This window comes from Gossypium hirsutum, chromosome D07 (genome assembly GCF_007990345.1).
Source record: "Gossypium hirsutum isolate 1008001.06 chromosome D07, Gossypium_hirsutum_v2.1, whole genome shotgun sequence".
Lineage (NCBI taxonomy): Eukaryota > Viridiplantae > Streptophyta > Magnoliopsida > Malvales > Malvaceae > Gossypium > Gossypium hirsutum.
This window is the reverse complement of record NC_053443.1, coordinates 45,348,927-45,375,648: the sequence shown is the minus strand read 5'-3', so window position 1 is coordinate 45,375,648 and position 26,722 is coordinate 45,348,927. Positions and strand designations below refer to the sequence as shown.

Genomic DNA, 26,722 nt, shown 5'->3' with positions numbered 1-26,722 from the left:
GGGTCCCTAGACCCCATTCTGGATCTAGGGGCCGTGGGTCTGTAATTGAACGACTCTGATCCAATAGAGCTAAACTATTTAAGGGCGTCACTAGAGTCGCCCTACTGTGGCTGAATACTAGTTGGAGGCCACTGAGAGGATAATGATTGTAATTGACTGCACTCTTGAGCAGAAACTAAAGCTACAATTTTTTTACTTCGCGACGAGGCATATTAATGGTGGTTATCGGTTGAGGAGGGTACTCAATCAAATCATCTTAATTGAGACTATTTCAAGACTGCTTTTTAGGGGAAGAATGTGGGTGCTAACTATGTGGGTGACAGCTATGTGGATGCTCGTAGGCGTGAGTTCATGAATCTCATATAAGGTGATAGGACTGTGGTCGAGTATGAGGTAAAATTTCTGAGATTGAGCCACTATGCTCGAGGCATAGTGGCATCTGAGTACGAGAAGTGTGTACGATTTGAGGATGGTCTGAGAGACAGTTTGAGGGTTCTGATTGCTCCACAGAAGGAGTGGGAATTTTTTGTTCTAGTGGATAAGGGGAAAATCGCCGAAAAGGTTAAGTGTGTAGAGCACCAAAATGGAGACCGAGAGAGAGGCAAGAATAAGAGGGATTCAGAGCCCTCTAGTTCTGTTAAGAGGCCTAAAAATGAGCTATACCTGATGGGCTTGTTAGAGTGGAAGCCCCAATTGCTCCTACTAGGGTTCAGCCATGCAGTGACTATGGTAGGCGTCATCTAGGCGAGTGTTGGAGGAGATTAGAGGCTTGTCTGCGATGTGGATCATTGGAGCATCGGATTAGAGAGTGTCCACAACATTCTAATCAGATGCAAGCTCTTGGTTCGGGTTTTGTTCAGCCTCAAAGGGCTGTACAGTAGCCACTTAAGGGTTGTGGTCCGGCTAGGGGTGGTAATGGTTTCGCCAGAGGACAAAGAGTATCGAGTAGAGGTGTTAATCGGACTGAGGCAAGGTCACCTGTATTGGTTTATGCTGCTCGACGCCGTGAAGACAAAGACGCCCCTAATGTGATTACGAGTACGTTTTTTATTTTTTATGTTCTTTATACTACTTTGATAGACATAGGGTCAACACACTCATACGTAGCTAGTTCCATTTCTAAAAACTTGGGGATTGTGGTAGAGAGTACTTTGGGTAAAATTTCTATACTAAGTCTATTGGGTCAATCTGTTCGGGTTAATAGACTGTATAGGAAGGTACCGCTGGAAGTTCAAGGGGTTGTATTTTCGGCAAATTTGATGGAGCTACCATTTAGAGAGTTTGACTTGATTCTAGGTATGGATTGGTTAATAGAGCACAGGGTTAGTTTGGACTGCACGACTAAAAGGGTTGTCTTGAGGACTGGGGATGATAAGGAAGTGGTTGTGATCAACGAGCGTTAGGATTACTTGTCTAACATAATCTCCGCTCTAGTGAATGAGAAACTGGTTCGGAAAGAGTGTGAAGTGTATTTAGCCTACGTAAGTGTTTCATTTTTTAGGGACTCTTCTATTGAGAACATCAGAATAGTGAGAGAATTTTTGGATGTATTTCCTAATGAGCTACTGAGTTTACCTCTGAATCGAGAAGTTGAGTTCGACATTGAGCTTCTATCGGGTACAGCTCCGGTGTCCATCGCTCCTTATCAAATGGCACTAAAGGAGCTTATAGAGCTTATGGTTTAGCTTCAAGAGCTTTTAGATCGTGGATTCATCCATCCTAGTGTGTCTCCGTGGGGGGCACTAGTTTTTTTGTGAAGAAAAAAGGTGGTACCATAAGGACGTGTATTGACTACCGATAGTTGAATTAGTTAACTATGAAGAATAAGTACCCACTTTCGAGGATTGACGATTTGTTTGATCAATTTCATGGAGCTTCGGTATTCTCAAATATAGATCTCCGTTTTGACTATCATCAACTTAGGGTTAAAAAGGTTGATATTCATAAGACGACTTTTAGGACTTGTTATGGTCACTACAAGTTCCTAGCTATGCCCTTTATATTGATGAATGCTCCAACTGCATTCATGGATCTGATGAATCGAGTTTTTCAGCCGTATCTGGATTAGTTCGTCGTAGTCTTTATCGATAATATTCTGATGTATTCTAAGACCGAGGATGAGCATGATGAGCATCTTAGAGTAGTGCTTCAGATACTTCGAGAGAAACAACTCTATGCTAAGTTGAGCAAGTGTAAATTCTAGTTGCGAGAGATAACATTTCTGGGCATGTGGTTTCTGCTGAGGGGATCCAAGTGGATCTTAGAAAGGTTGAGGCTGTGCTTGATTGGAAACAACCTAAGAACGTTTTTGAGATCCACAGTTTTCTGGATCTTGTGGGTTATTATCGGAGGTTTGTTGAGGGTTTCTCGCTGATTGCAGCTCCTCTGACTAAGCTTCTGCAGAAGAAGGTTCCTTTTGTCTGGACTAATGCGCAACAATCGAGCTTCAAGAAGCTCAAGTCTGTTCTGACTCAAGCTCCTGTTCTGATACAGCCTGAATCTCTAAATCTGGTAAGGAGTTTGTGATGAATAGTGATGCGTCACACGTCGGTTTGGGTTGTGTACTGATGCAATATGGTAAGTTGTAGCTTATGCGTCCTGACAGCTTAAGTCACACGAGGGGAATTATTCGACGCACAATCTCGAGTTAGCTGCCGTGGTGTTTTTGTTAAAGATCTGGAGGCATTATTTGTATGGTGAGAGGAGTATCATCTATACTGATCACAAGAGCCTCAAGTACCTCCTTATTCAAAAGGAGTTGAATTTTAGGCAGTGTATATGGATTAAGCTGCTCAAAGATTATGATTGCACTATAGAATATCATCCCGGTAAAACCAATGTGGTGGCCTATTCTCTCAGTTGTAGAGCAATGTCTGGTTTGAGGGTGATGTTTACTCGTCTCAGTTTGTTTGAGGATGGGAGTCTGTTAGCTAAGTTGCAAGTTAAGCCAACTTGGATTGATCAGGTTCGAGAGAAGCAGTTAGAGGATGATTATCTGGTTCAGCAGTTTCGTCAAGTTAAGAGTGGTAGTACATCTAATTTTGGGCTAAATAATGATGGGGTTTTTTGTTTTCAAGGACGGGTTTATGTACCGAACGACTCCTGTTTCAGACAGTCGATTCTGAGGGAAGCGCATAGTAGCTCTTATGCTATGCATCTTGTTGGGAATAAGATGTATCGGGATTTCTGTGAACTGTATTAGTGGCCAGGTTTAAAGCAAGAGGTAACAAACTTCGTTTCTCGTCGTCTGGCGTGCCAACAAGTTAAGGCTGAGCACCAGTTACCTTCGGGTTTGCTCCAACCCGTTACGATTCCTTTATGGAAATGAGAACGTGTTACGATAGACTTTGTTAGTGGATTGCCTTTAACACCTACTAAGAAGGATTTTGTATGGGTCATCAAGGATCGGTTGACCAAGTCCGCCCATTTCATTCCGATTTGGACGGATTATTCTCTGCAGAAGATGGCCAAACTCTACATTTCTAAGATTGTGAAACTACACGGGGTTTCAATTTTGATAATTTTTGATAGGGATTCTCGCTTCACTTCTCAGTTCTGGAAGAAACTCCATAAAGCTCTGGGTTTAAGATTGGACTTCAGTGCATTCCATCCTCAAATCGATGGTCAATCTGAAAGGGTGATTCAGATACTAGAGGATATGCTTCGGAGCTGTGTGATTGATTTTCGAGGTAGTTGGGAGGATTTTCTGCCATTTGTTGAGTTCGCTTATAATAATAGTTTCTAGTCTAGCATTCAGATAGAACCTTACGAGGCCTTGTATGGTCGTAAGTGTCATACGCTGCTATGTTGGACTGGGTTGGGTGAACGACGGGTTTTGGGTCCTGAGTTGGTTTTCAAGACTGAAGATAAAGTTAGACTGATTTGAGGTCGCCTTAAGGTGGCTTCAGATAGACAGAAGTCCTATGCAGATTTAAAAATGAGGGATATCGAGTACTTTGTAGGTGATTTCGTGTTTCTTAAGGTATCTCCGTGGAAGAAATTTTTGCGGTTCGGTCGTAAGGGAAAGTTGAGCCCTTGGTTCATTAGGCCGTATTAGATTCTGAAGCGTGTGAGACCAGTTGCCTATCAGTTAGAGTTACCTCCGGAGTTGGGCCGTATCTATGATGTGTTTCATGTCTTGATGTTTAGGCAGTATCAGTATGATCCATCTCATGTTGTTTCTGTTGAGGAGATCGAAGTTAGACTGGATTTGACATTTGAGGAGGAGCCAATTCAAATTTTGGATCGAGATGTTAAAGTTCTGAGGAGGAAGTCCATTTCGTTAGTTAAGGTTCTATGGTGGAATCAAGGCACTAAGGAAGCCACGTGGGAACCTAAGGATTTGATGCATTAGCAGTATCCTCATCTGTTCAGATCAGGTAAATTTTAAGGTCTAAATTTCTGTTAAGGGGTAGAGTTGTAACGCCCTAAATTTCTTAACTTTGTTCCTGTGTATTTTGACACAAATATGTATCTGCTTCAGTGGTTAAGTATTCTGGTGTGTGTATAAGGTCTTGGGTTCAACTCCCATTTTTGGAAAATTCTGTTATTTTTTATCCTAGCCTTATCCTTATTAGGTGGGCTTACATGATATTTTTGGTAAACTCACATTAGAATAAGCCTGCTAGTTCGAGTGGTAAGGAGTTAGCTTGCTGTAGGTATTGTGTTCGAATCCTTGCATGAGTGTGGGTGATAATTTTCGTTTCGGTTGTCTGAAAGAGGTTTCGTGGAGTTGGGAGTCTAAGGTAGTTGGATGTGGTTAGTGGGTAGGATTCTATGGGATAAAGTGGTTAGTGGATAGAGTGGGGATCAGTTTAAGTTTAATTTTTATTTTATTTTATTTTTAATTTTTTCCCAAATTTCCTCATTTTGACGTTTCTTTCTCTCCTTTCTGTTTACTATAAAAAATATTTCTTTGCTTCTTTTTTCATGATTTTGTCACAAATCGTTCGCACAATTCACCGTGTCTTGGTTTGTGGTATCCATTTTTTTCAATTCGAGGAAGACGAAAGGGATCGGGATTTTCCGTTGGTGATTTAGTTGCGTGGAACTATCGTTGTTGATTGAAGGTTCTGGTTATCTTATGGGAATGTGTGTGTCAAACCCAAATCAGGTGTGTAATGAAAACACGGGAAAACAAGGTTTGTTGAAAGCCAAAAAAGTGGCCTGTCAATGCCATACGGGTGTGTACCCGACCATCTAGCTGGCCGTGTGCGACACACGACCATGTGACAGGTAAGGGTGTGGCCGTGTGGGCCACACGGGCTAGGTCAATTTGGGCGTGTAGGTCATGGGCTAGGCCGTGTTGACCACATGAGCAAGGCCAATTTGGGTGTGTAGGCCACACGGGCATGTTGGCCCAAAATTCTAAAATTTTAACTAGGGTCACTTAAGTCGTTCCAATCGACTATGGGCCTACATAGGGTCGGTAAGGCCTAACCATACCCTTAATGCAGGAGATCTCTTATTCTGATAGATTGATCTGAGTCAGGAAAACTGATTTGTATGTCTGATTATTTTGTATAAGCATGTATGATATCTGTATATGAGCATGCGAGACATGTTAATTCTGTTAAATCTGTAATCTGTATTCTGTATCTATATTTGGGGTGGGTTTTGTACATGTGGAGGAAGTGTTCTGTTTGGCGACTTTTCGCCTATGTTCTGGCAGCTTGGCTGCATACTATTTTGTTATGTGTCGTATAGACACTATGGTGTGTGTAGGGATGGGTGGGTGTTTTATACCCTATATGGGGTAGGATTCTGTATATCTGTTCTGATTATTTGATTTTGAATGATTCTGTTAAGGACTTGTGTTTGTATCTGTATCTGCTCTGCGTATGAAATTTCTGTGTAAATATGTATGTCTATCTCTATTAGGTTACACATTGAGTTTATGAAAACTCACATCTGTTTGTCTGTTCTGTTCAAGTAATCCTCAGACATAGGCGGGTCGATGCTATGGTGTCTCAGCGGTGACCACTAGTTTGCGAACCGTTTTGCTTAATGATTTTTTATTTAAATTCTAGGTTATTTTTGAGAGTTTTGTAATTTTAGGTCTCTCTGGACTGTTTGTTTTAATTTTTTTGGATGTGTTTTTGACTTTTATATTGCAATGTTTGACAAAATCACGGTTTCACACAAATAATATTTTTTTTAAATACGAACTGGGCTTTCAAAAGGTAACGACTTACAAACTTCCGCTACAAACTTATGTTTTACTTTAAAGGATGATATATGACATTTTCATTAAAGAATGTGATGATAAGTTTTTCCAGAAATGTGAACTCTTTTAGTAACCAATAAAACGAGAAGTTTTAACATGAAAGATGCATTTCAAAACCCTTCATCGTAACACTCCCGAATTCGACCATAATGTCTAGGTCGAGTTTAGGGTGTTACAAATACAATGGATCAGTACCAATTGACATAACATACCTTAGATCCAAGTCAATCTAACTGTTAGTGCCAAGGATAGAAAAAAAGTTGTTTGAATTTTGGTTCATAGATTCATGATATCCAAAGTTTTTGATTGGTGTAAGCAGTGAAATAGAAAAAAGTCATATAACATTGATTTTAATAGTCCAATGACTTAAATGAAAATTTTTGAATAGTTTAATAATCAAATTGTAACTTTTTAATTAAGTGACTAAAACAAAAATTTATTCATAATTTAATGACTAATAGTAAATTACCCTAAAAAATTTATAATTCCACTTTTCTTTTCTAAAACAATCCCCATTATCATTTAAAAATTTTAAAATATTTTTTGATTTTATTATAAATATCTTATTAATTGGATGTCCATCAATATCAAGATAAGTTTTGATGTACTTTAAATTCTAATAGTGATTAGAAGAAGATCTCTACTTCATTTATACTTCTTATGCTATAAATATAGACAATCATCATATTCTGATTGATCAATAAAATACGCTATCTTTCTTTGCTCTCCCATATTTTATAACACGTTATCAGCATGATCTTGCTCAAAAGTGATAGTTCCTTTTATTGACGATCAAATTTATCCTTCATGATTTCCAATGTCTTTGACGGCAAGATGCAAAATTTTTACAAGAAGTTTCTTTTATTTAACGTTTCATATCTTATTATTATTTTTCATTCTTCTTTCACTATACATTATTATTGTTTTGATTAACTTATTTTACTTTTTGTTCTTAAGGATGGTGAAAGATTTGATATCGTTATCTATATGAAATCAAGAAATACGATCCACTCTCAAAGTTTCCTTTTTGATATTTGCTTCGGGATGATCTCTTTCTCTTCATTACAAAGGATGTTTATAATCACTACTTCTCATCCATGTAAGTCAATCTAATCAACTTCTTTTGAAATTTGATTTGATTTCTATTAAAAAGTTAACTTTATAATTCACTATTCGCATATCTATGGATTTATAAAACCCTTCACACATTTAGTTATTGGGATTTTTATGTGAAGATAAATATACTTTTTTCCATTTTTAATAGAATTGACTGGTATAATTTTGATTTTGATTAAGATATATGATTATTGCGGAATGTGAGTAAAAATACTTACTTGTCATAAACTTTGAGATATTCACATTGTTTGTAATAATTTCTGTAAAATTTGAAATGAAATTAACCCATAAGAGGTGGAGGTTAGAAAATGTTTATGTAAACCTTTATAGCTGTAAAGTTATTTTAATTTGACATTATAATATTTTCTATTTTGTTGTGTTATGATATATATAAAAAGTATTATCTAACCACAATGATTTATTAGTAACATGAATTTATTATTTGTTATATTTAATATATGTTTTATTTATACCTATTCATTTTATTTTTATATGAATAAATAAAATTTTAGAAGATCAAATTTTTTTTTATCATTCATGTTAAAAGGAATTGCAAACTGTATATTATTTAAAATAAATTAAGCATTCAATAAGGTTATTTAATAAAATGATTATATGCTCCTGAAGAGCTAATATTGCATCAAACTATAAAAATCTCTTTAAGAGCTAATATTTTACCTCATTGTGATGCAAAATTTTGTAAAATATAATATTGTTTTTCAGATCAAGAAAATATATGTTGAATAAAACCTTCATGTGTTATATATATTTGTATTATAGAAATAACATGAGATACTCATATATTTGAATTATATATATTCCCCGAAAGAATACATCACACTATATGATTGAAATATCTAATGTGCTCTTGTAGTAGCAATATTGTGAAAATGACTTTAAAAGTATTTTCGAACGATATCATACCTTTTAGTGGCTAGGAAAAGTAATAAGTTACTAATGAAACACTATGAAATTCTTCCCACTAGTTTTGCTTCATTCCCTGAAGTGAATGTAGCAGTACATAAAATTATGAAAAATGAAAATATAGAGATCATGGTTGTTGTTATAATTGAGGATGTAGTTGGAGACGTACTAATAACCGTTATCAAGGTAGTTATAATAGTGGTACTTCTAACCACTAGAAAAAGAATAATAATAAAAAACAAGAAAAATTGTGGTAAAAATATTTGAAGGTTATTGACAATTCATGGTACTAATGTGGTATGAAAATGCATTGGTCATGTATCTGTCATATGTTTAAGCACTTAGTAAAACTTCGTAACGCCCCAAAAATTTAAGTCTTTAATTTTTGCATGATATGACACAAATTGCTTGTTTGCTTTAATAGCTAGGTGATTTGGGTGTGTATGGGAGTGTTTGAGAAGCCTGGATTCAAGTCTTGGCTTCTGTAGAATTTTTAGTTTTGCTCTTAAATGAATCTGGACACTGGCGTATAGGCCTTATAAATAATAGTTCTTGTTTTATGAAACAAAAAGAGCTTGTGGTCAAGTGGCAGGGTGGCGTGTTGTGTAACTGTGAGGTCTGAGGTTCAAGTCCTGGGTTGTGCAATGGAGCATTTATTTTGCTGCTTGAGCTGTGTAGGTAGTGGAGTTGGACTGAAACACAGCTAAGGGGGAGTTTGAATGGAATTTGAATGGAGTTGTTGGGGGAGTTGAGGAGAAATAGGTGGAGTGATTCAGGAGGGATAAGGGAAGAGATTTTAGGAGAAAATCAAGGGAAGTGAAGGGAGAGGAGAAGTGTGCCGAAAGTGGACTTTGATACTCAGGAAAAATTTGGCCAGAGGGGTTACTGCTCATTCTAGTATACTTTTCATTTTATTTTGTGTAGTGTTTTTTTTTATCCTTTTTGGTGCCAAATTTTACTAAGAGTTCGAGTACCTATCGGGTTTTTCTTTTGCTGCCTTTTCCTTCTATTCATTTTGTTTGGCTGAATAGCATTTTGGTGTTAGCCTCTGCCGAATTCTCTTTTTTTTTCTCTTCTTCTCTTGGTTGCTTCTTATCGTTTCTCTACTTTTCCAAACCTTGACCGAACAGAGCTGAAGTAGCTTTGTATTGCATGCTCTGTCCGAATTGCTCTTCTTCCTCTACTCCTTTTGATAAACTATTTATCGAATATTGCCCTTTTCTCCCTTTTCATCTCTTCAAGTTTGTTTTCAGCTTGACAACAATTCTCTGACGGTTCAAATTTCTCGAGGAGTGAAGGAGTAACAAGTGGTATTAAAGTCGTCGAAACCTTTCTCCCATTACTCAATCAAAGGTAAGTATGTAGTCTAGTATTCTGAAGTGAAGGCTGAGTTCTTTCTATGGGTCCGTAAGTTGCCATGTGTGGATTTAAACCACATGATTATACGATCCTGTTTAGTAAAAATCCGTTTGTGATGCAAATATTCGTCAAAGGGATTGTAGTCAACATTCATCAGTGGTATAAGTGGGCTAAGCCACTTTTGACGATCGAGGTAAGTGTTTTGGTTAAGGGTGTAAAAAGGGGAGATTAACCCTATTGTTTAGCGACTAATGGGAAGTTTTGTACGAATGTAGGTTTTGGTGCTCGTGGATCTTTGTGCATTCTCACAATCAAGTCTGTAATCACCCCATTGCAACGATAGAACGGCAAAAAGCTGAAAAGCCAAAAATTTGGCGTTTGAGACCACACAAGCGTGCGATCGCTCGTGTGGTAAGCCGAATCTACAAATCATGGGTGATGGACAGTAGAGACCTCCATGAGCATTTTCATGGGCCTGGGCTGTAATGGGCCATGTTGGGCCGAGATGGGCTGAGTGGGCCAATGGGCTCATGGGCTCCACATGGATGAAATCAACAATTTGTGGTAGATACTGGACTGGGCTATGTAGATCTCATAGTTGAGGTGAAATCTGGGCTAAACGGCCCGCACAAACGTGTGGGTCCACTTGGGCCGAATATTGGGCCTTGGCCCCATTACGCTGTTATGATCATTTAGGTTACCTGAGTCGCTCGAGGTGACTGTGGACCTTTCGAGAGGTCAATAAATGATCGAAATACCCTCTTAGGATAAAATGATCAAATACCCCTATATGGTAAAATGACCGAAATACCTCCATAGGGTGAAATGACCGAAAACCCTCATAAGGTAAAATGACCGAAATACCCCCATAGGGTAAAATGACTATTATACCCTTAAGAGATGAAATGACTGTTATGGCATTATGTATGACTGATTTGCTCTATGATATGTATGACTATGATTGAGTATGACATTCTGCATACACGTATGATTTATGACATGACATATTGCATGGGGTTGGGATACTGATATAGAGGAAGTATACTGTACTGGTGGCTTTGTCGCATTTACTGTTACTGGCAGCTTCGCTATAATACTATTACTGGCAGCTTTGCTATGATATTGGTGTGTTGGCTGGGTGGGTCAATTTTATCCCACATGGTGTGCTGGTGGTACGGAGTGGTGTGCTGGCTGGATTGGGATGGGTTGCATCATTGCATGGTATTGATACTATTTTGGGCTAAGGCCCACACTGTACTGTTACTGAATAGGGCTCGGGCCCAGACTGTCACTGCTTGTTGTTTACTAATTGACTGATAGGGAATTACACACTGAGTTTCGTAAACTCACTCTTTCCTTTGAACCGTGCAGGTAATCCTTAGCCTTAGGTGATTTGGTGCTGCGAGGGACTCGGAGGTGGCCACACAACTGCAACTGATCTATACTTGCTTTTATTTAAATTTAAATTATATGTTGGGTTTGTTTTTGTAATAAGAGCTTTAAGTTTGTTTAAATTTTTAATTGGGCTTTTGCTTACTTATTTTAAACTGCTAGTTTAGGAGAAGATGAATTTTTAAAATAATTATTGTTTTCAAAGACACGAGTTTTAAACAACAGAATTTTAAAAGCTTCCGCGATTTTAGATCAACTTATTATAACAAAAGCAGACAACAAGGCAAATGTTTTAGCTAGATGATTGTTAAATAATAATGAAGAGGTTTTTAAAACTTAGAAACTAATGTTCTTCCAATAATTTAAATTTTCGAAAGAAACTTTAATGTGACATGCCATATTCGACCATAACGTCTAGGTCGGGTTTGGGGTGTTACAAACTTTATCAAAGCATCCATTAAAAAAAGAAGGGAAACAATTACTTTGGCTAACTTATGCAGGATAATTTTTCGACAAAAGATGAAAATTTTTTACTATGATATTCGCTATAATGGATATCATATTGAGACTACAAATGAAAAGTATTGAATATCTATATATTAGTGAATTGAAGCACATGGTACTACAAACCAGAAGTTTGTATAACCACATACTTTTACTACTTGACATGACTGGTTTGGCCATCCTATATCATATATGATGCAAAAATGAATCGAGAATTTATACGGATTTTCATTAAAGAACCAAAAGATTCTTTAATTTAAAAGAATTATCATGTGTTGTTTGTTCTCAATGAAAATTGATTAGTAGAAACTCACTAGCTAAAATTAAGATTTAATGTCTTGCATTTCTAAAATGAATATGGGCCCATTCGTCCACCATTTGGATGGTTTTGATATTATATGATTTTGGTAGATGCATCTACAAAATAATCACATATGTGTTATCAACTAGCAACTTGTTGTTTGCAAGATTTCTTGTTTAAATAATTAATTTCAGATCATGCAATTAAGACAATTCATCTTGCTAATATTGACGATTTTATATCTCAGTCTTTTACTGATTGAGTCTGAAAAACTTTTGTAAAAGTTTTTTGTAAAAGTTTGCTTTTTATGCACATAATGGTTTAGAGAAAGTATTTATTGAACACCTCTGATTAATGTCTGAACCATTACTTATGAGAACTAAACTTCCTATTTCAACATGAGATTATGCTGGTTTGCGTGTTGTACGCATCAAACCAATAAGTTATAAAAACTCCCCATTACAATTGGTTTTTGATTAAGAGCTAAATATTTCTCATCTTTGAATTTCTGTATGTGCGTATATGTTCGAATTGCTCAACCACAATGCACAAAGATGAGTGAATCCTGAAAGAAAATTGAGAATATATATATTAATTACAAGTTTCTTTGTATTAATTACAAGTTTTTTTTGTAATTACAATTTTGATTCGATAGTTTTCCCGACGTTAGGGGGAGAGAAATAATAACTTGTAATGAGTTAGGGGGAGAATAATTTGAACCAAAAGTTCAACAAGGAAAACTCATTACAAGCTAAATGTCAGATGTATTTACAAACTTAACGAGAATAACGAAGTTAATATTTTAATTTGACTCAAAGTCCCAGTAGGACAATCAGTCAGAATAAATAATAGATTGATCAGTTCTGAAGATGAAAATTCTTCTAGATGGTCATATAGTGGAGGTGGGTGCTCTAGAAGAGACCCAAGACATAACTAATAAGCAAAACTCTAGAAGAGATTCAGTTACCTAAAATTGAAGATTAAAATAGTGAAAATAATAGATCTCGATAAGTTATGTCAATTCGAGAAAATGTGAAACTGAATAATAAAAGTGGTCGACTATGATTTTGCATGCAATATTATTATTTAAATAATGAAATAAAAGAAAGATCTTGAATAAATCTATTAAGAAATATAGATGTAGAATAAATTGGTCAAAATAGAAAGACGTAACTCAAATTCGTGGAGTTTTTGGACCAGTAGGCCTAATGCCTAAAGCTATAAAGCCAGTGATGGTGCAACTCGAAGCTCGACTATTGCACATCAGTCCAGACAAAAGGAACACCTTTACGTAGAAGCTTAGTTAAAGGAGCTATAATTAAAGAGAGCCCCTTAACAAAATGCCGATAGTATCCTGCAAAACCCAAAAAACTACGAATCTTAGATACATTCTTAGGATGTTTCCAATCAAGCACCGCCTCAATCTTTCTAGGATCAACTCGAATCCCCTTAGCAGAAACCACGTGCCCCAGAAAAGGTTACCTCCTGCAACCAAAACTCACACTTGCTCCAGTTAGCGTAGAGCTGTTTCTCGTAGAGTATCTGAAGCACTACTCTAAGATGCTCGTCATGCTCATCCTAAGTCTTAGAGTAAACCAGAATATCATCCATGAAGACCACGACAAACTGATCTTGATACGGCTGAAACACTCGGTTCATCAAATCCATGAATGCAGCCAGAGCATTCGTCAGACCAAAGGGCATAACTAGGAACTCATAATGCCCATGGCGAGTCCTAAATGCAGTCTTATGAACATCCACTTCCTTGACTCTAAACTGATGATACCCAGAATGGAGATCTATTTTCGAGAACACAAAATCTCCTCGAAACTGATCAAACAAATTCTCGTTCCTCAAAAGTGGATACTTATTCTTTACAGTCGGTTTATTCAACTGCCGATAATCAATGCACATCCTCATGGTACCATCCTTCTTCTTTACAAACAGAACCGGTGCCCCCACGGAGACACACTTGGACGGATAAAACCATGATCCAGAAGCTCTTGAAGTTGAGAAGCTCTGTAAGCTCCTTCGATGCCATACGGTATGGAGCGATGGACACTAGAGCTGTACCCGGTAGAAGCTCAATGCCAAACTCAACCTCTCAATTTAGAGGTAAAATCGATAAGTCATCAGGAAAGACATCTGGATAATCCATAACTGTTCTGATATCCCTGACAGAAGAGTCCCTAGAAATTGAAACACTGACGAAGGCCATATAAGCCTCACACCCTTTTCGAACCAATTTCTCAGCCACAAGAGCGGAGATCACATTAGACAGATAATCTCGACGCTCACCAATCACAACCACCTCCTTATCATCCTTGGTCCTTAAAACAACCCTCTTAGTTGCGCAATCCAAGCTAACTAGGTGCTCAATGAACCAGTCCATACCCAGAATTAAGTCGAACTCCCCAAATGGTAGCTCCATAAAATTCGCCAGAAACACAACCTCTTGCACTTCTAACGGAACACTCCTATAAAGTCTATTAACCCGGACAGATTTCCCTAACGGACTCAATATGGTAATCTCACTAGAGGTACTCTCAACAGAAATCCCCAAGTTTTCAAAAATAGTACTAGCTACATAGGAGTGTGTAGAACCTATGTCTATCAGAGCGGTATAAGGTACATAAAAAATAAAGAACGTACCCAAGATAACATTAGGAGCATCTTTATCCTCATGACGTCGAGCAGTATAAACCAGTGTATGCTGCCTCGCCTCAATCTGATTAGCACCTCTACCCGGTGCTCTCTATCCTTGGCCTATACCATTACCACCCCTAGTTGGTCCACAGCCCCTAGATACTTGTTGAACTACCCTCTAATGCTGTACGAAACCTGATCCTGAAGCTTACATCTGATCAGCCTATTGAGGACACTCTTGATTTCGATGCTCCAAAGACCCACACCTCAGACAGGCCCCTAACCTCCTCCAACACTCATCCGAATGACACCTACCACAATCCCCACATGGCTGAATCCCAGTAGGAGCAACAGGAACCCCCATTTTAACAGGCCCATCAAGTCTAGCCCGTTTCTTAGGCCTCTGAATAGAACTAGAGGGCTCCGAGTCCTTTTTATTCTTCCCTCTCTCTCAGTCCCTATTTTAGCGCTCCACGCGCTTAACCTCTTCAACGATCTTTTCCTTATCCACTAGAATTGCAAACTCTCGCTCCCTCTGTGGAGTAATCAATACCCTCTGATTATCCCTCAAGCCATTCTCAAAACGGACGCACTTCTCATACTCAGACTCCACCATGCCTCGAGCGTCGCGGCTCAACCTCAAAAACTCAGCCTCATACTCGGCCACTAATCTATCAACTTGCCTGAGATTCATGAACTCACGCCTACGAGCATCTACATAGCTCGCACCCACATACTTTCCCTAAAAAGTAGTCTTGAAGAAGTCCCAGTTCAGACGATCAGGCTGGGTACCCTCTTCAACCGATAATCACCACTGATATGCCTCGTCGCGAAGCAAAGAGACTACACCCTTCAGTTTATGCTTAGGAGTACAGTCGATGTCATTTATGATCCTCTCAGTAGCCTCCAACCAATACTCGACCATAGTAGCGCTGACTCCAGTGACACCCCTAAACAGCTCAGTACCATTGGACCGTAGTCATTCAGTTACCAACCCACGGCCCCTAGATCTAGAATGGGTCCAACGACCCTTTCCAACACCCTTAGCATGGCCTGAGATAGTGCATCATCCCCAGTCGAGCGGCTTTAAGACCCAGTCTCAGTAGCAGGTGAAACCAGTGTCTCACTCGTGTCTAAGTTTGGCATACTGCCTAAAGAGGAAGACTCAACTCGAGTCCCTTTGCGGCCTCTGCCGCGCCCATGGATACCACAACTGCAAGTTCCACGAGCGCTCATCGTAAATTCAAATTTGTCTACATTATAAAATTTTATTTATCAGTTCCAGTATTTATTAGCAGATATTTTATGCACAAATTATTAGAAGTTCAGAAATGTTTTCAGAGGTTTTAGTCTCAAACTAACTCAGTACAGTTTCAGAAAGTACTAACTACAAGTTTTCAAAATATTCAATCTAAGTTCGGAAATACTTACAAGATTGACGCCAGAGACTCGGTGTACCACATACTTTCTCAAATTATCCAAATGATTTGAAAACCAATTCTTTTTTGAAACTCAATTTTGGAACCCAAAATTCACAACTTGAGTTTTGCAACCTGGCTTTGATACCACTAAATGTAACACCCCAAACCTAGCCTAGACGTTATGGCCGAATCCATTGTAACACCCCGAACCCGAAACCGACACCGGAGTCGAACACGAGGTGTTAACTGACTTTAACCCCTTACAAAATTTATTTTCCAGACAATGCCCAATCTGTGTACTAGTCGTTTTAAAAATCATATCTTGAGTTTCGTAACTCGAAAATCAGTTTCGTAATTTTTCCCAGAAACTAGACTCATGTACCCATCTATGTATTTTTTTCTAGAATTTTTGGTTGGGCCAATTAGTACAGTTTATTAGTCAAAGTCTCCCAAGTTGCAGGGGTCGACTACACTGACCTTTGCCCATTACGACTTGGATATCTCCCTGCACGGGGCTTCAATACTGATGCCGTTTGTTTCTATGAAAACTAGACTCAGAGAGGAATCTGTACATATATGGTACAACCCCTAATTATCTCTGGTTAATTTATAATGAATTTCCAAAGTCGGAGCAGGGAATCCAGAAACCGTTCTGGCCCTGTCCCACAAAAATCTGATTATCTCTTAATATACTGCCCATATGATCTTTTCGTTACTTCCTCATGAAAGCAGACTCATCGAGCTTCGATTACATAATTTATTCATCAATTAATTCCACTCCTACTATTTTTAGTGATTTTTCAATCTCATGACACTGCTGCTGCCAGCATCTGTTACGAAAGTAACTAGGTCCATTTCATGCCTACCCTTGATCCAACTCAATCGAACATTCGTGCCATTTTCGCATGGCTTAAAGTTTACATGCCATAATTCAAACACAACGTACTAGCTTATACATGCCAAAATGATCTTCTAAGCACCCTAAGAAGAAAGTACCAAAACTTGCTATCCGGTGTGATGACTTCGATGACGGCCCGACCCCGCAAAAATAGATGAGTCCAAGCAACCTATGATGGGTGACAAGGAAACACCGGGTGAGTTTATAACTCAGTAAGTCATAAGCAATGCACTACTATACATCAATAACATTATCACAAGAGGAAACAAAATGGAATGAGACAATTTACTCCATCCATACCGAACCATGCCATAGTTCCTCCAACCTATCGATTCAATTTCATATCAATTCATGCATTCACAATCCATATACTCATCAATAGGACATTGAAGCATTTTCATAAATCAATTTATTTTCGTTACAATCAAACAACAAAACGGCCTTTCACCCATCCTACGATAAATTTTTATGTACGTGACTTCAAGTATAGTTGTCACATAGGTTCAACTTACCGAGCTCAACACCAAGTATAAACATAGCACATATTAGCCATGTACTCAAGACACTTACCCGATCCGCTGTCCGCGATCGACTCAATAGTGTCGCACACATAGTGTCCATAATGATTCACGAATGTATATTGAGCCCGCACACTCAGTGCTATATAATCAACTCGCACACTTAGTGCTACGTAATCAAATCGCACACTTAGTGCTACATAGTCAGACTCGCACACTTAGTGCCGCATGGTCAATTCGCACACTTAGTGCAACATAGTCGAATCGCACACTTAGTGCTGTACAATTTAATCCCGCGCACTTAGCGCCAGTCTCATGGTCATAAATGGTTATCCCGCACGTTTAGTGCCGAGATCAACAACTCAGTACATCTTACCTCTTTTCTTTCATTCAACAATTTCATCATCACATACGTACATGCATATATATATATGTATATTTATTCATTCCATTCAGCATCAATACATACACATTATGACCATTTGAAATAATACCAACTACATGCTTAATGACTTACCTCGTGTTGGGTAAGACGATTCCAACTCGGCTACTCGATAACCTTTTCTTTGCCTTTGCTCGATTCACCTCCTTTAACTCCTTGAGCTAAATCAATAATTTAACTAGTTTAACCACCTTGCTAAATATGTACAATCCAATTTCACATGTATATGTATGTTAGTATATTCGGCTAATAACCTCATGCAACTACCATATCATCAAAAATCTAATCACACATGCACATGCATTAGGTAAGTTACCTTTGCTAATTTTAAACCCAACATCACACAAGCTCTCAAGAGATGGCCGAATGCTTCTTTTGTTACCCAACCAATCATTCGACAATTCCATCCCCTTTACCACCCTTTTATGCCTAATTATCTAAATCAAGATAAGATCATCAACATGCCTAACCATAGCCGAATGTACAACATTAATCTATCACCTCTGTCTCTTAAATACTATCAAGTTCATTTACTTCTAATTTCTTAAGTTCAACATCTTAATGCCCATTATAGCCACTCCCATAATCTACATTTAAAAATCGGCAACACCCACATTCAACTATCTTAGCCGAATACTCCTCAATACTTAGACTAAAGTATGCACATTAAACTTAATACAACTTTCATTATTCCTTTCATGTTTCGGTCAATTATTCAAATTACCTCATAACATGAACATTCTTTTCAACTAATCTAGGATGACTCATTCGGCCATAACCAAGAACCACTTTTCATACAAGGACAAAATAAATCAAATGAACCTCCCATTTAAACCCCTTTCTATCTTCTACTTACTCAATAATACATGTTTCTTAGTTCATATTCATCTATAACCATTTCAAATCACATACTACAAAACATCATCACTTTGGCATATAAGAACATAACCAAAGGTTTCTTGCAACACAACTCAAAAATCAACACATGGGTCATGTTATGAGCATCAAAACAACTCAACTTCACAAAAAAAATGCCAAAAGAACCACATGATATCATACCTTAATCTATAAACTCACTTGGCCGAATGTCCTAGCTTCCATGTTTTTTTCTTTTCTTTTCCTTATGGTTTCGGCAAGATGATAGAAAAGATGAAGGAACTTTGTTTTTATCACCACTTACTAATATAAATTTATTATACATAATTCCCACCAAATATAAAAAAATGGAGACAAGGGAACACCATAATGCATGCTTGTGTTGGCCGGCCATTCACATTCAAAAATGGTCTATTTGACATGCAAGTCCACTCTTTTTGGTACATGCACTAATAGACCATTTTAAATTGGACTATCATATTTTCTCCATGTCTCAAATCGATCCCTATTAACAATTTTCTCATGCAATTGGTAAAATTAGGGAATGAAACTTCCACATACTCATGTTCACACATAATAAGCACAGAATATAGCAATTAATTATTTTTTTACGACTCGGTCTTGTGGTCCCGAAACCACTTTCCGACTAGGGTCACATTAGGGCTGTCACAACTCTCCCCCACTTAAGAAATTTTCGTCCTCGAAAAGCTTACCAATAAATAGGTTTGGGTATCGTTCTTTCATCGAACTCTCGGTTTCCCAAGTAGCTTCCTCGATCCCATGTTTGAGCCATAACACCTTCACTAACGGAACCCTTTTGTTTCGCAACTCCTTCACCTCACGAGCTAGGATACGTATCGGTTCTTCTTCATAACTCATATCGGCTTGAATTTCAACCTCTGATGGGCTAATTATATGCGACGGATCAGATCGATAGCGTCGAAGCATCGAAACATGAAAGACATCGTGAATCTTTTCAAGCTCAGGGGGCAAAATCAATCTATACGCAACTGGCCCCACTCGTTCGGAGATTTCGTACGGCCCAATGAATCTCGGGCTCAACTTGCCCTTACGGCCAAACCTAAGTACCTTTTTCCAAGGCGAAACTTTAAGGAACACTTTATCTCCCACCTGATATTCAATGTCCTTCCGTTTCAGATCCGCATACGATTTCTGACGATCTGTGGCTGCCTTCAGACTTTCACGGATTACTTTTACTTTCTGTTCGGCATCTTTAATCAAATCAACTCCGAAAATTTTACTTTCACCGAGCTCGATCCAAAACAATGGTGTACGGCATTTACGACCGTACAAAGCCTCGTAAGGTGCCATCTTAATACTTGATTGAAAACTATTGTTGTAAGCGAATTCAATCAAAGGTACATACCGTTCCCATGAACCACTAAACTCAAGGATGCAGCATCTCAGCATATCCTCGAGTATCTGAATTATCCGCTCGGATTGACCATCGGTTTGGGGATGAAAAGCGGTGCTAAAATGCAGCTTGGTACCCAAAGCTTCTTGCAATTTCTTCCAAAATCGCGAGGTGAATCTCGGATCTCTATCCGACACGATAGAAATAGGTACTCCATGTAATCTCACAATCTGAGTAACATACAATTCGGCTAGTTTATCCAATGAAAAATCCGTACGCACGGGGATAAAGTGAGCCGACTTAGTCAGCCTATCAACAACAACCCAAATCGCATCCTTCTTACTTGAGGACAATGGCAGTCCGGACACAAAGTCCATTGTGACTCGGTCCCATTTCCACTCGGGTATCATGATCGGCTGAAGTAACCCTGAAGGCACTTGATGTTCCGCTTTCACTTGTTGACATATTAAACATCTCGAAACAAAGTCGGAGATGTCTCGTTTCATACCATGCCACCAAAACCGACGTTTCAAGTCGTTGTACATTTTCGTACTCCCCGGGTGAATTGACATTCGGCTACAATGGGCTTCGTTCAGAATCATCGGAATGAGTTCTGAATTCCTTGGAACACACAAACAACTTCTAAACCTCAAACAACCATCATCATCAATCTGAAACTCTGATTCCTTGTTCGGAACACACTCAGCTCGTTTTGCAACCAATTCATCATCGACTTTCTGAGCTTCACGAATTTGATGAGTCAATATTGGTTTGGCTTTTAATTCAGCTACTAACACATTGTCAGGTAGAACAGACATGTGTACATTCATCGCTCGCAAAGCAAACAGTGATTTCCAGCTTAAGGCGTCCGCAACCACATTAGCCTTTCCCGGGTGGTAATCAATGACAAGCTCGTAATCTTTCAACAACTCAAGCCAACGTCTTTGTCGCAGATTCAAGTCTCGTTGAGTCATCAAATATTTGAGACTTTTGTGATCCGAAAACACATGGCACTTCTCACCAAACAAATAATGTCGCCATATTTTCAATGCAAACACAATGGCGGCTAGTTCGAGATCATGGGTCGGATAATTTCTCTCGTGTGGCTTCAATTGTCTCGATGCATAGGCCACAACTCGACCTTCCTGCATCAATACGCAACCCAACACAAGTAGGGATGCGTCACTATAAACGACAATCTCTTTACCCGATTCGGGTTGCACCAAAATTGGAGCTTCAGTCAGATGAGTTTTCAGTTGATCGAAGCTTTTCTGACATTTCTCCGTCCATTCGAACTTAACATCCTTCTGAAGTAGCTTCGTCATTGGTGTGGCTATCATCGAGAAACCTTTGACAAATCGTCGGTAATAACCGGCGAGCCCTAGAAAGCTCCGGACTTCGGTAACATTTCTCGGAGGCTTCCAGTTAAGTATGGCTGAAATTTTGCTCGGGTCAACTCGAATACCCAATGCGGATACCACATGACCCAAGAAGCTAACCTCTCTTAACCAGAACTCACACTTACTGAACTTAGCATATAACTACTTATCCCGCAAAATTTGCAACACTTGCCTCAGATGCTCAGCATGTTCGGTCTCATCTCTTGAATAGACCAAGATGTCATCAATAAACACAACTACGAACCGATCCAAATACGGCCTGAAGATCCGATTCATCAAATCCATAAACACCGCAGGGGCATTAGTGAGCCCAAACGGCATCACTAAGAACTCGTAGTGACCGTACCTCGTTCTGAAAGCAGTTTTGGGTACGTCCGAATCTCGAATCCGCAACTGATAATAACCCGATCTCAAATCTATCTTTGAAAACACCGATTCTCCCTTTAATTGATCGAACAGATCATCAATACGCGGTAACGGATACTTATTCTTTATCGTCACTTTATTCAGTTGACGATAATCAATGCACAACCTCATGGTTCCGTCCTTCTTTTTCACGAACAATACTGGGGCACCCCAAGGTGAGAAACTCGGTCGAGCGAAACCTCTATCCGTCAATTCTTGCAACTGAGCTTTCAACTCTTTTAACTCGGTTAGTGCGATACGATACGGAGCGATTGAAATAGGCGTAGTTCCAGGTACAAGCTCAATACCAAACTCTACCTCCCGAACAGGTGGCAAACCCGGTAACTCTTCAGGAAAAACATCCGGGTATTCACAGACCACCGGCACCGATTCGGGTTTCTTTTCTAACTCCTTGTCATCAAGTACATACGCGAGGTATGCTTCGCACCCTTTCCTTACATATTTCTGGGCCAACATTACTGATATTACAGCTGGCAACCCCCTTAAGTCCGCAGACTCAACTCGGATTATTTCGTTATTTGCGCACCTCAAATCGATAGTCTTGCTTTTGCAATTCACAACCGCATCATGCGCGGTTAACCAATCCAAACCAAGAATAACATCAAACTCGTCGAACGGCAAAAGCATCAAATCGGCCGGAAAACAGGATTCTCGGATTATTAGAGGGCATCTCTTACACACTTTATCAACAAGTACGCATTGGCCCAAAGGGTTTGATACTCGAATTACGAGCTCAGTAGACTCAACAGGTAGAGTCTTACTGGTTGCTAAGGTTTCGCATACATATGAATGAGTAGAACCAGGGTCAATCAATGCAATCACATTAGTATCAAAGAGAGTGAAGGTACCAGTGATGACGTCGGGGGAGGATGCCTCCTCTCGTGCACGAATGGCATATGCTCTAGCAGGAGCACGGTTCTCGGCGCGATCGGCCGTATCAGAAGCCCCCCTCTGACTACCACCCCTGCCTCCAAAAATTCTCGGTGGTCTACCTCTAGATGTCACTCCACTAGGTCTTGCACCTTGAATCTTATTCTTCTCATCCAGCTCCGTGCAATCTCTAATGAGGTGGTCCTTCGAACCGCATCCGTAACAGGCCCTGCTAGTAGACTTGCCCCAACATTCACCTAGGTGTCGTCTTCCACATTGGGGACATTCAGGTTTCTCGTGACGATTATTGCCCACACTAGCTATCGAAGTAGCTCGGGAGCCCATCGATGGTCTTGCCCTGATGGAAATTCCCGCAGTCGCCCTCGACTTATTAATGTCCTCCCTGAACTTCTTTACAGCTGAGAACGGAGCTTTACCCGTCGATCTTTTACGATAATCTCTAGCTTCAAATTCAGCCTTCCTCTTCTCCTTTCCAAGTTCTTCCGCCTTGCAGGCTCGTTCGACTAGTGTTACGAATTCTTTTATTTCCAAAATACCCATTAGTAGCTTTAAATCTTCATTCAATCCTTCCTCGAATCTTTTGCACATAGCAACCTCATCAGCTACACACTCCCGGGCATACCTACTAAGTCTTACGAATTCATGTTCGTATTCAGATACAGTCATACGGCCTTGCTTGAGTTCCAAGAACTCCTTACGCTTCTGGTCAATGAACCGTTGACTAATAAATTTCTTCCGGAATTCCGTTTGAAAGAAGTCCCAAGTTACTCGCTCGTTCGGGACTATGGAAATCAAGGTCCTCCACCAATAGTAGGCTGAGTCTCGCAACAAAGATACAGCACATTTTAGACATTCATCGGGTGTGCATGACAATTCATCGAACACCCGAATGGTGTTATCAAGCCAGAACTCGGCCCTTTCGGCATCATCAGTTGCTATGGCCTTGAACTCCTCGGCCCCACGCTTCCTAATCAAGTCTACAGGTGGCTTACTCAGCCTCACAGGATCAGCGACTGATGGCCTTACAGGCTCTTGGGGTGGATTATTCAAATTTGGGAATTGTTGGACAGCCGGGTTGGTTCGGGCATATTGCGCGACCCACTCATTCATCATGGTAAAGAAGGCTTGTTTAGCCCCCTCACCTTGATTATTCGCAGATGACTGAGGTTCAACAGGCGGCGTCCCTTGTGCAGGAGCAGCCGCTACGCTCTCAACGTCATCCGCTAGGGTTCTTTCTTCACCGGGATCCATTTACTAATCAAAACAAAAACATTTCAACCGTCAGAAGTCATCACCCTTTTAAACATTAACATTAAGGCATGTATAGCTAGACTCATACGTGCTATGGTAGTCCTAGAACCGACTAAACCATAGCTCTGATACCAATAAAATGTAACACCCCGAACCCGAAACCGACACCGGAGTCGAACACGAGGTGTTAACTGACTTTAACCCCTTACAAAATTTATTTTCCAGACAATGCCCAATCTGTGTACTAGTCGTTTTAAAAATCATATCTTGAGTTTCGTAACTCGAAAATCAGTTTCGTAATTTTTCCCAGAAACTAGACTCATGTGCCCATCTATGTATTTTTTTCTAGAATTTTTGGTTGGGCCAATTAGTACAGTTTATTAGTCAAAGTCTCCCAAGTTGCAGGGGTCGACTACACTGACCTTTGCCCATTACGACTTGGATATCTCCCTGCACGGGGCTTCAATACTGATGTCGTTTGTTTCTATGAAAACTAGACTCAGAGAGGAATCTGTACATATATGGTACAACCCCTAATTATCTCTGGTTAATTTATAATGAATTTCCAAAGTCGGAGCAGGGAATCCAGAAACCGTTCTGGCCCTGTCCCACAAAAATCTGATTATCTCTTAATATACTGCCCATATGATCTTTTCGTTACTTCCTCATGAAAGCAGACTCATCGAGCTTCGATTACATAATTTATTCATCAATTAATTCCACTCCTACTATTTTTAGTGATTTTTCAATCTCATGACACTGCTGCTGCCAGCATCTGTTACGAAAGTAACTAGGTCCATTTCATGCCTACCCTTGATCCAACTCAATCGAACATTCGTGCCATTTTCGCATGGCTTAAAGTTTACATGCCATAATTCAAACACAACGTACTAGCTTATACATGCCAAAATGATCTTCTAAGCACCCTAAGAAGAAAGTACCAAAACTTGCTATCCGGTGTGATGACTTCGATGACGGCCCGACCCCGCAAAAATAGATGAGTCCAAGCAACCTATGATGGGTGACAAGGAAACACCGGGTGAGTTTATAACTCAGTAAGTCATAAGCAATGCACTACTATACATCAATAACATTATCACAAGAGGAAACAAAATGGAATGAGACAATTTACTCCATCCATACCGAACCATGCCATAGTTCCTCCAACCTATCGATTCAATTTCATATCAATTCATGCATTCACAATCCATATACTCATCAATAGGACATTGAAGCATTTTCATAAATCAATTTATTTTCGTTACAATCAAACAACAAAACGGCCTTTCACCCATCCTACGATAAATTTTTATGTACGTGACTTCAAGTATAGTTGTCACATAGGTTCAACTTACCGAGCTCAACACCAAGTATAAACATAGCACATATTAGCCATGTACTCAAGACACTTACCCGATCCGCTGTCCGCGATCGACTCAATAGTGTCGCACACATAGTGTCCATAATGATTCACGAATGTATATTGAGCCCGCACACTCAGTGCTACATAATCAACTCGCACACTTAGTGCTACGTAATCAAATCGCACACTTAGTGCTACATAGTCAGACTCGCACACTTAGTGCCGCATGGTCAATTCGCACACTTAGTGCATCATATTCATTTCGCACACTTAGTGCAACATAGTCGAATCGCACACTTAGTGCTGTACAATTTAATCCCGCGCACTTAGCACCAGTCTCATGGTCATAAATGGTTATCCCGCACGTTTAGTGCCGAGATCAACAACTCAGTACATCTTACCTCTTTTCTTTCATTCAACAATTTCATCATCACATACGTACATGCATATATATATATGTATATTTATTCATTCCATTCAGCATCAATACATACACATTATGACCATTTGAAATAATACCAACTACATGCTTAATGACTTACCTCGTGTTGGGTAAGACGGTTCCAACTCGGCTACTCGATAACCTTTTCTTTGCCTTTGCTCGATTCACCTCCTTTAACTCCTTGAGCTAAATCAATAATTTAACTAGTTTAACCACCTTGCTAAATATGTACAATCCAATTTCACATGTATATGTATGTTAGTATATTCGGCTAATAACCTCATGCAACTACCATATCATCAAAAATCTAATCACACATGCACATGCATTAGGTAAGTTACCTTTGCTAATTTTAAACCCAACATCACACAAGCTCTCAAGAGATGGCCGAATGCTTCTTTTGTTACCCAACCAATCATTCGACAATTCCATCCCCTTTACCACCCTTTTATGCCTAATTATCTAAATCAAGATAAGATCATCAACATGCCTAACCATAGCCGAATGTACAACATTAATCTATCACCTCTATCTCTTAAATACTATCAAGTTCATTTACTTCTAATTTCTTAAGTTCAACATCTTAATGCCCATTATAGCCACTCCCATAATCTACATTTAAAAATCGGCAACACCCACATTCAACTATCTTAGCCGAATACTCCTCAATACTTAGACTAAAGTATGCACATTAAACTTAATACAACTTTCATTATTCCTTTCATGTTTCGGTCAATTATTCAAATTACCTCATAACATGAACATTCTTTTCAACTAATCTAGGATGACTCATTCGGCCATAACCAAGAACCACTTTTCATACAAGGACAAAATAAATCAAATGAACCTCCCATTTAAACCCCTTTCTATCTTCTACTTACTCAATAATACATGTTTCTTAGTTCATATTCATCTATAACCATTTCAAATCACATACTACAAAACATCATC

The 26,722-nt window shown here is 39.2% G+C and overlaps 1 protein-coding gene across 1 annotated transcript; it reads right to left on the bottom strand.

Moving 5' to 3' along the window:
• Positions 1-14,931: 14,931 nt before the first annotated feature.
• Positions 14,932-15,704, bottom strand: LOC107956199 (uncharacterized). Its single transcript, XM_016891924.1, has 3 exons — positions 15,562-15,704; positions 15,292-15,418; positions 14,932-15,210 (listed from the first exon to the last, which is right to left on the bottom strand). The coding sequence occupies exons 1-3, from the start codon at positions 15,702-15,704 to the stop codon at positions 14,932-14,934; spliced, it is 549 nt and encodes a 182-aa protein (XP_016747413.1).
• Positions 15,705-26,722: the final 11,018 nt, after the last annotated feature.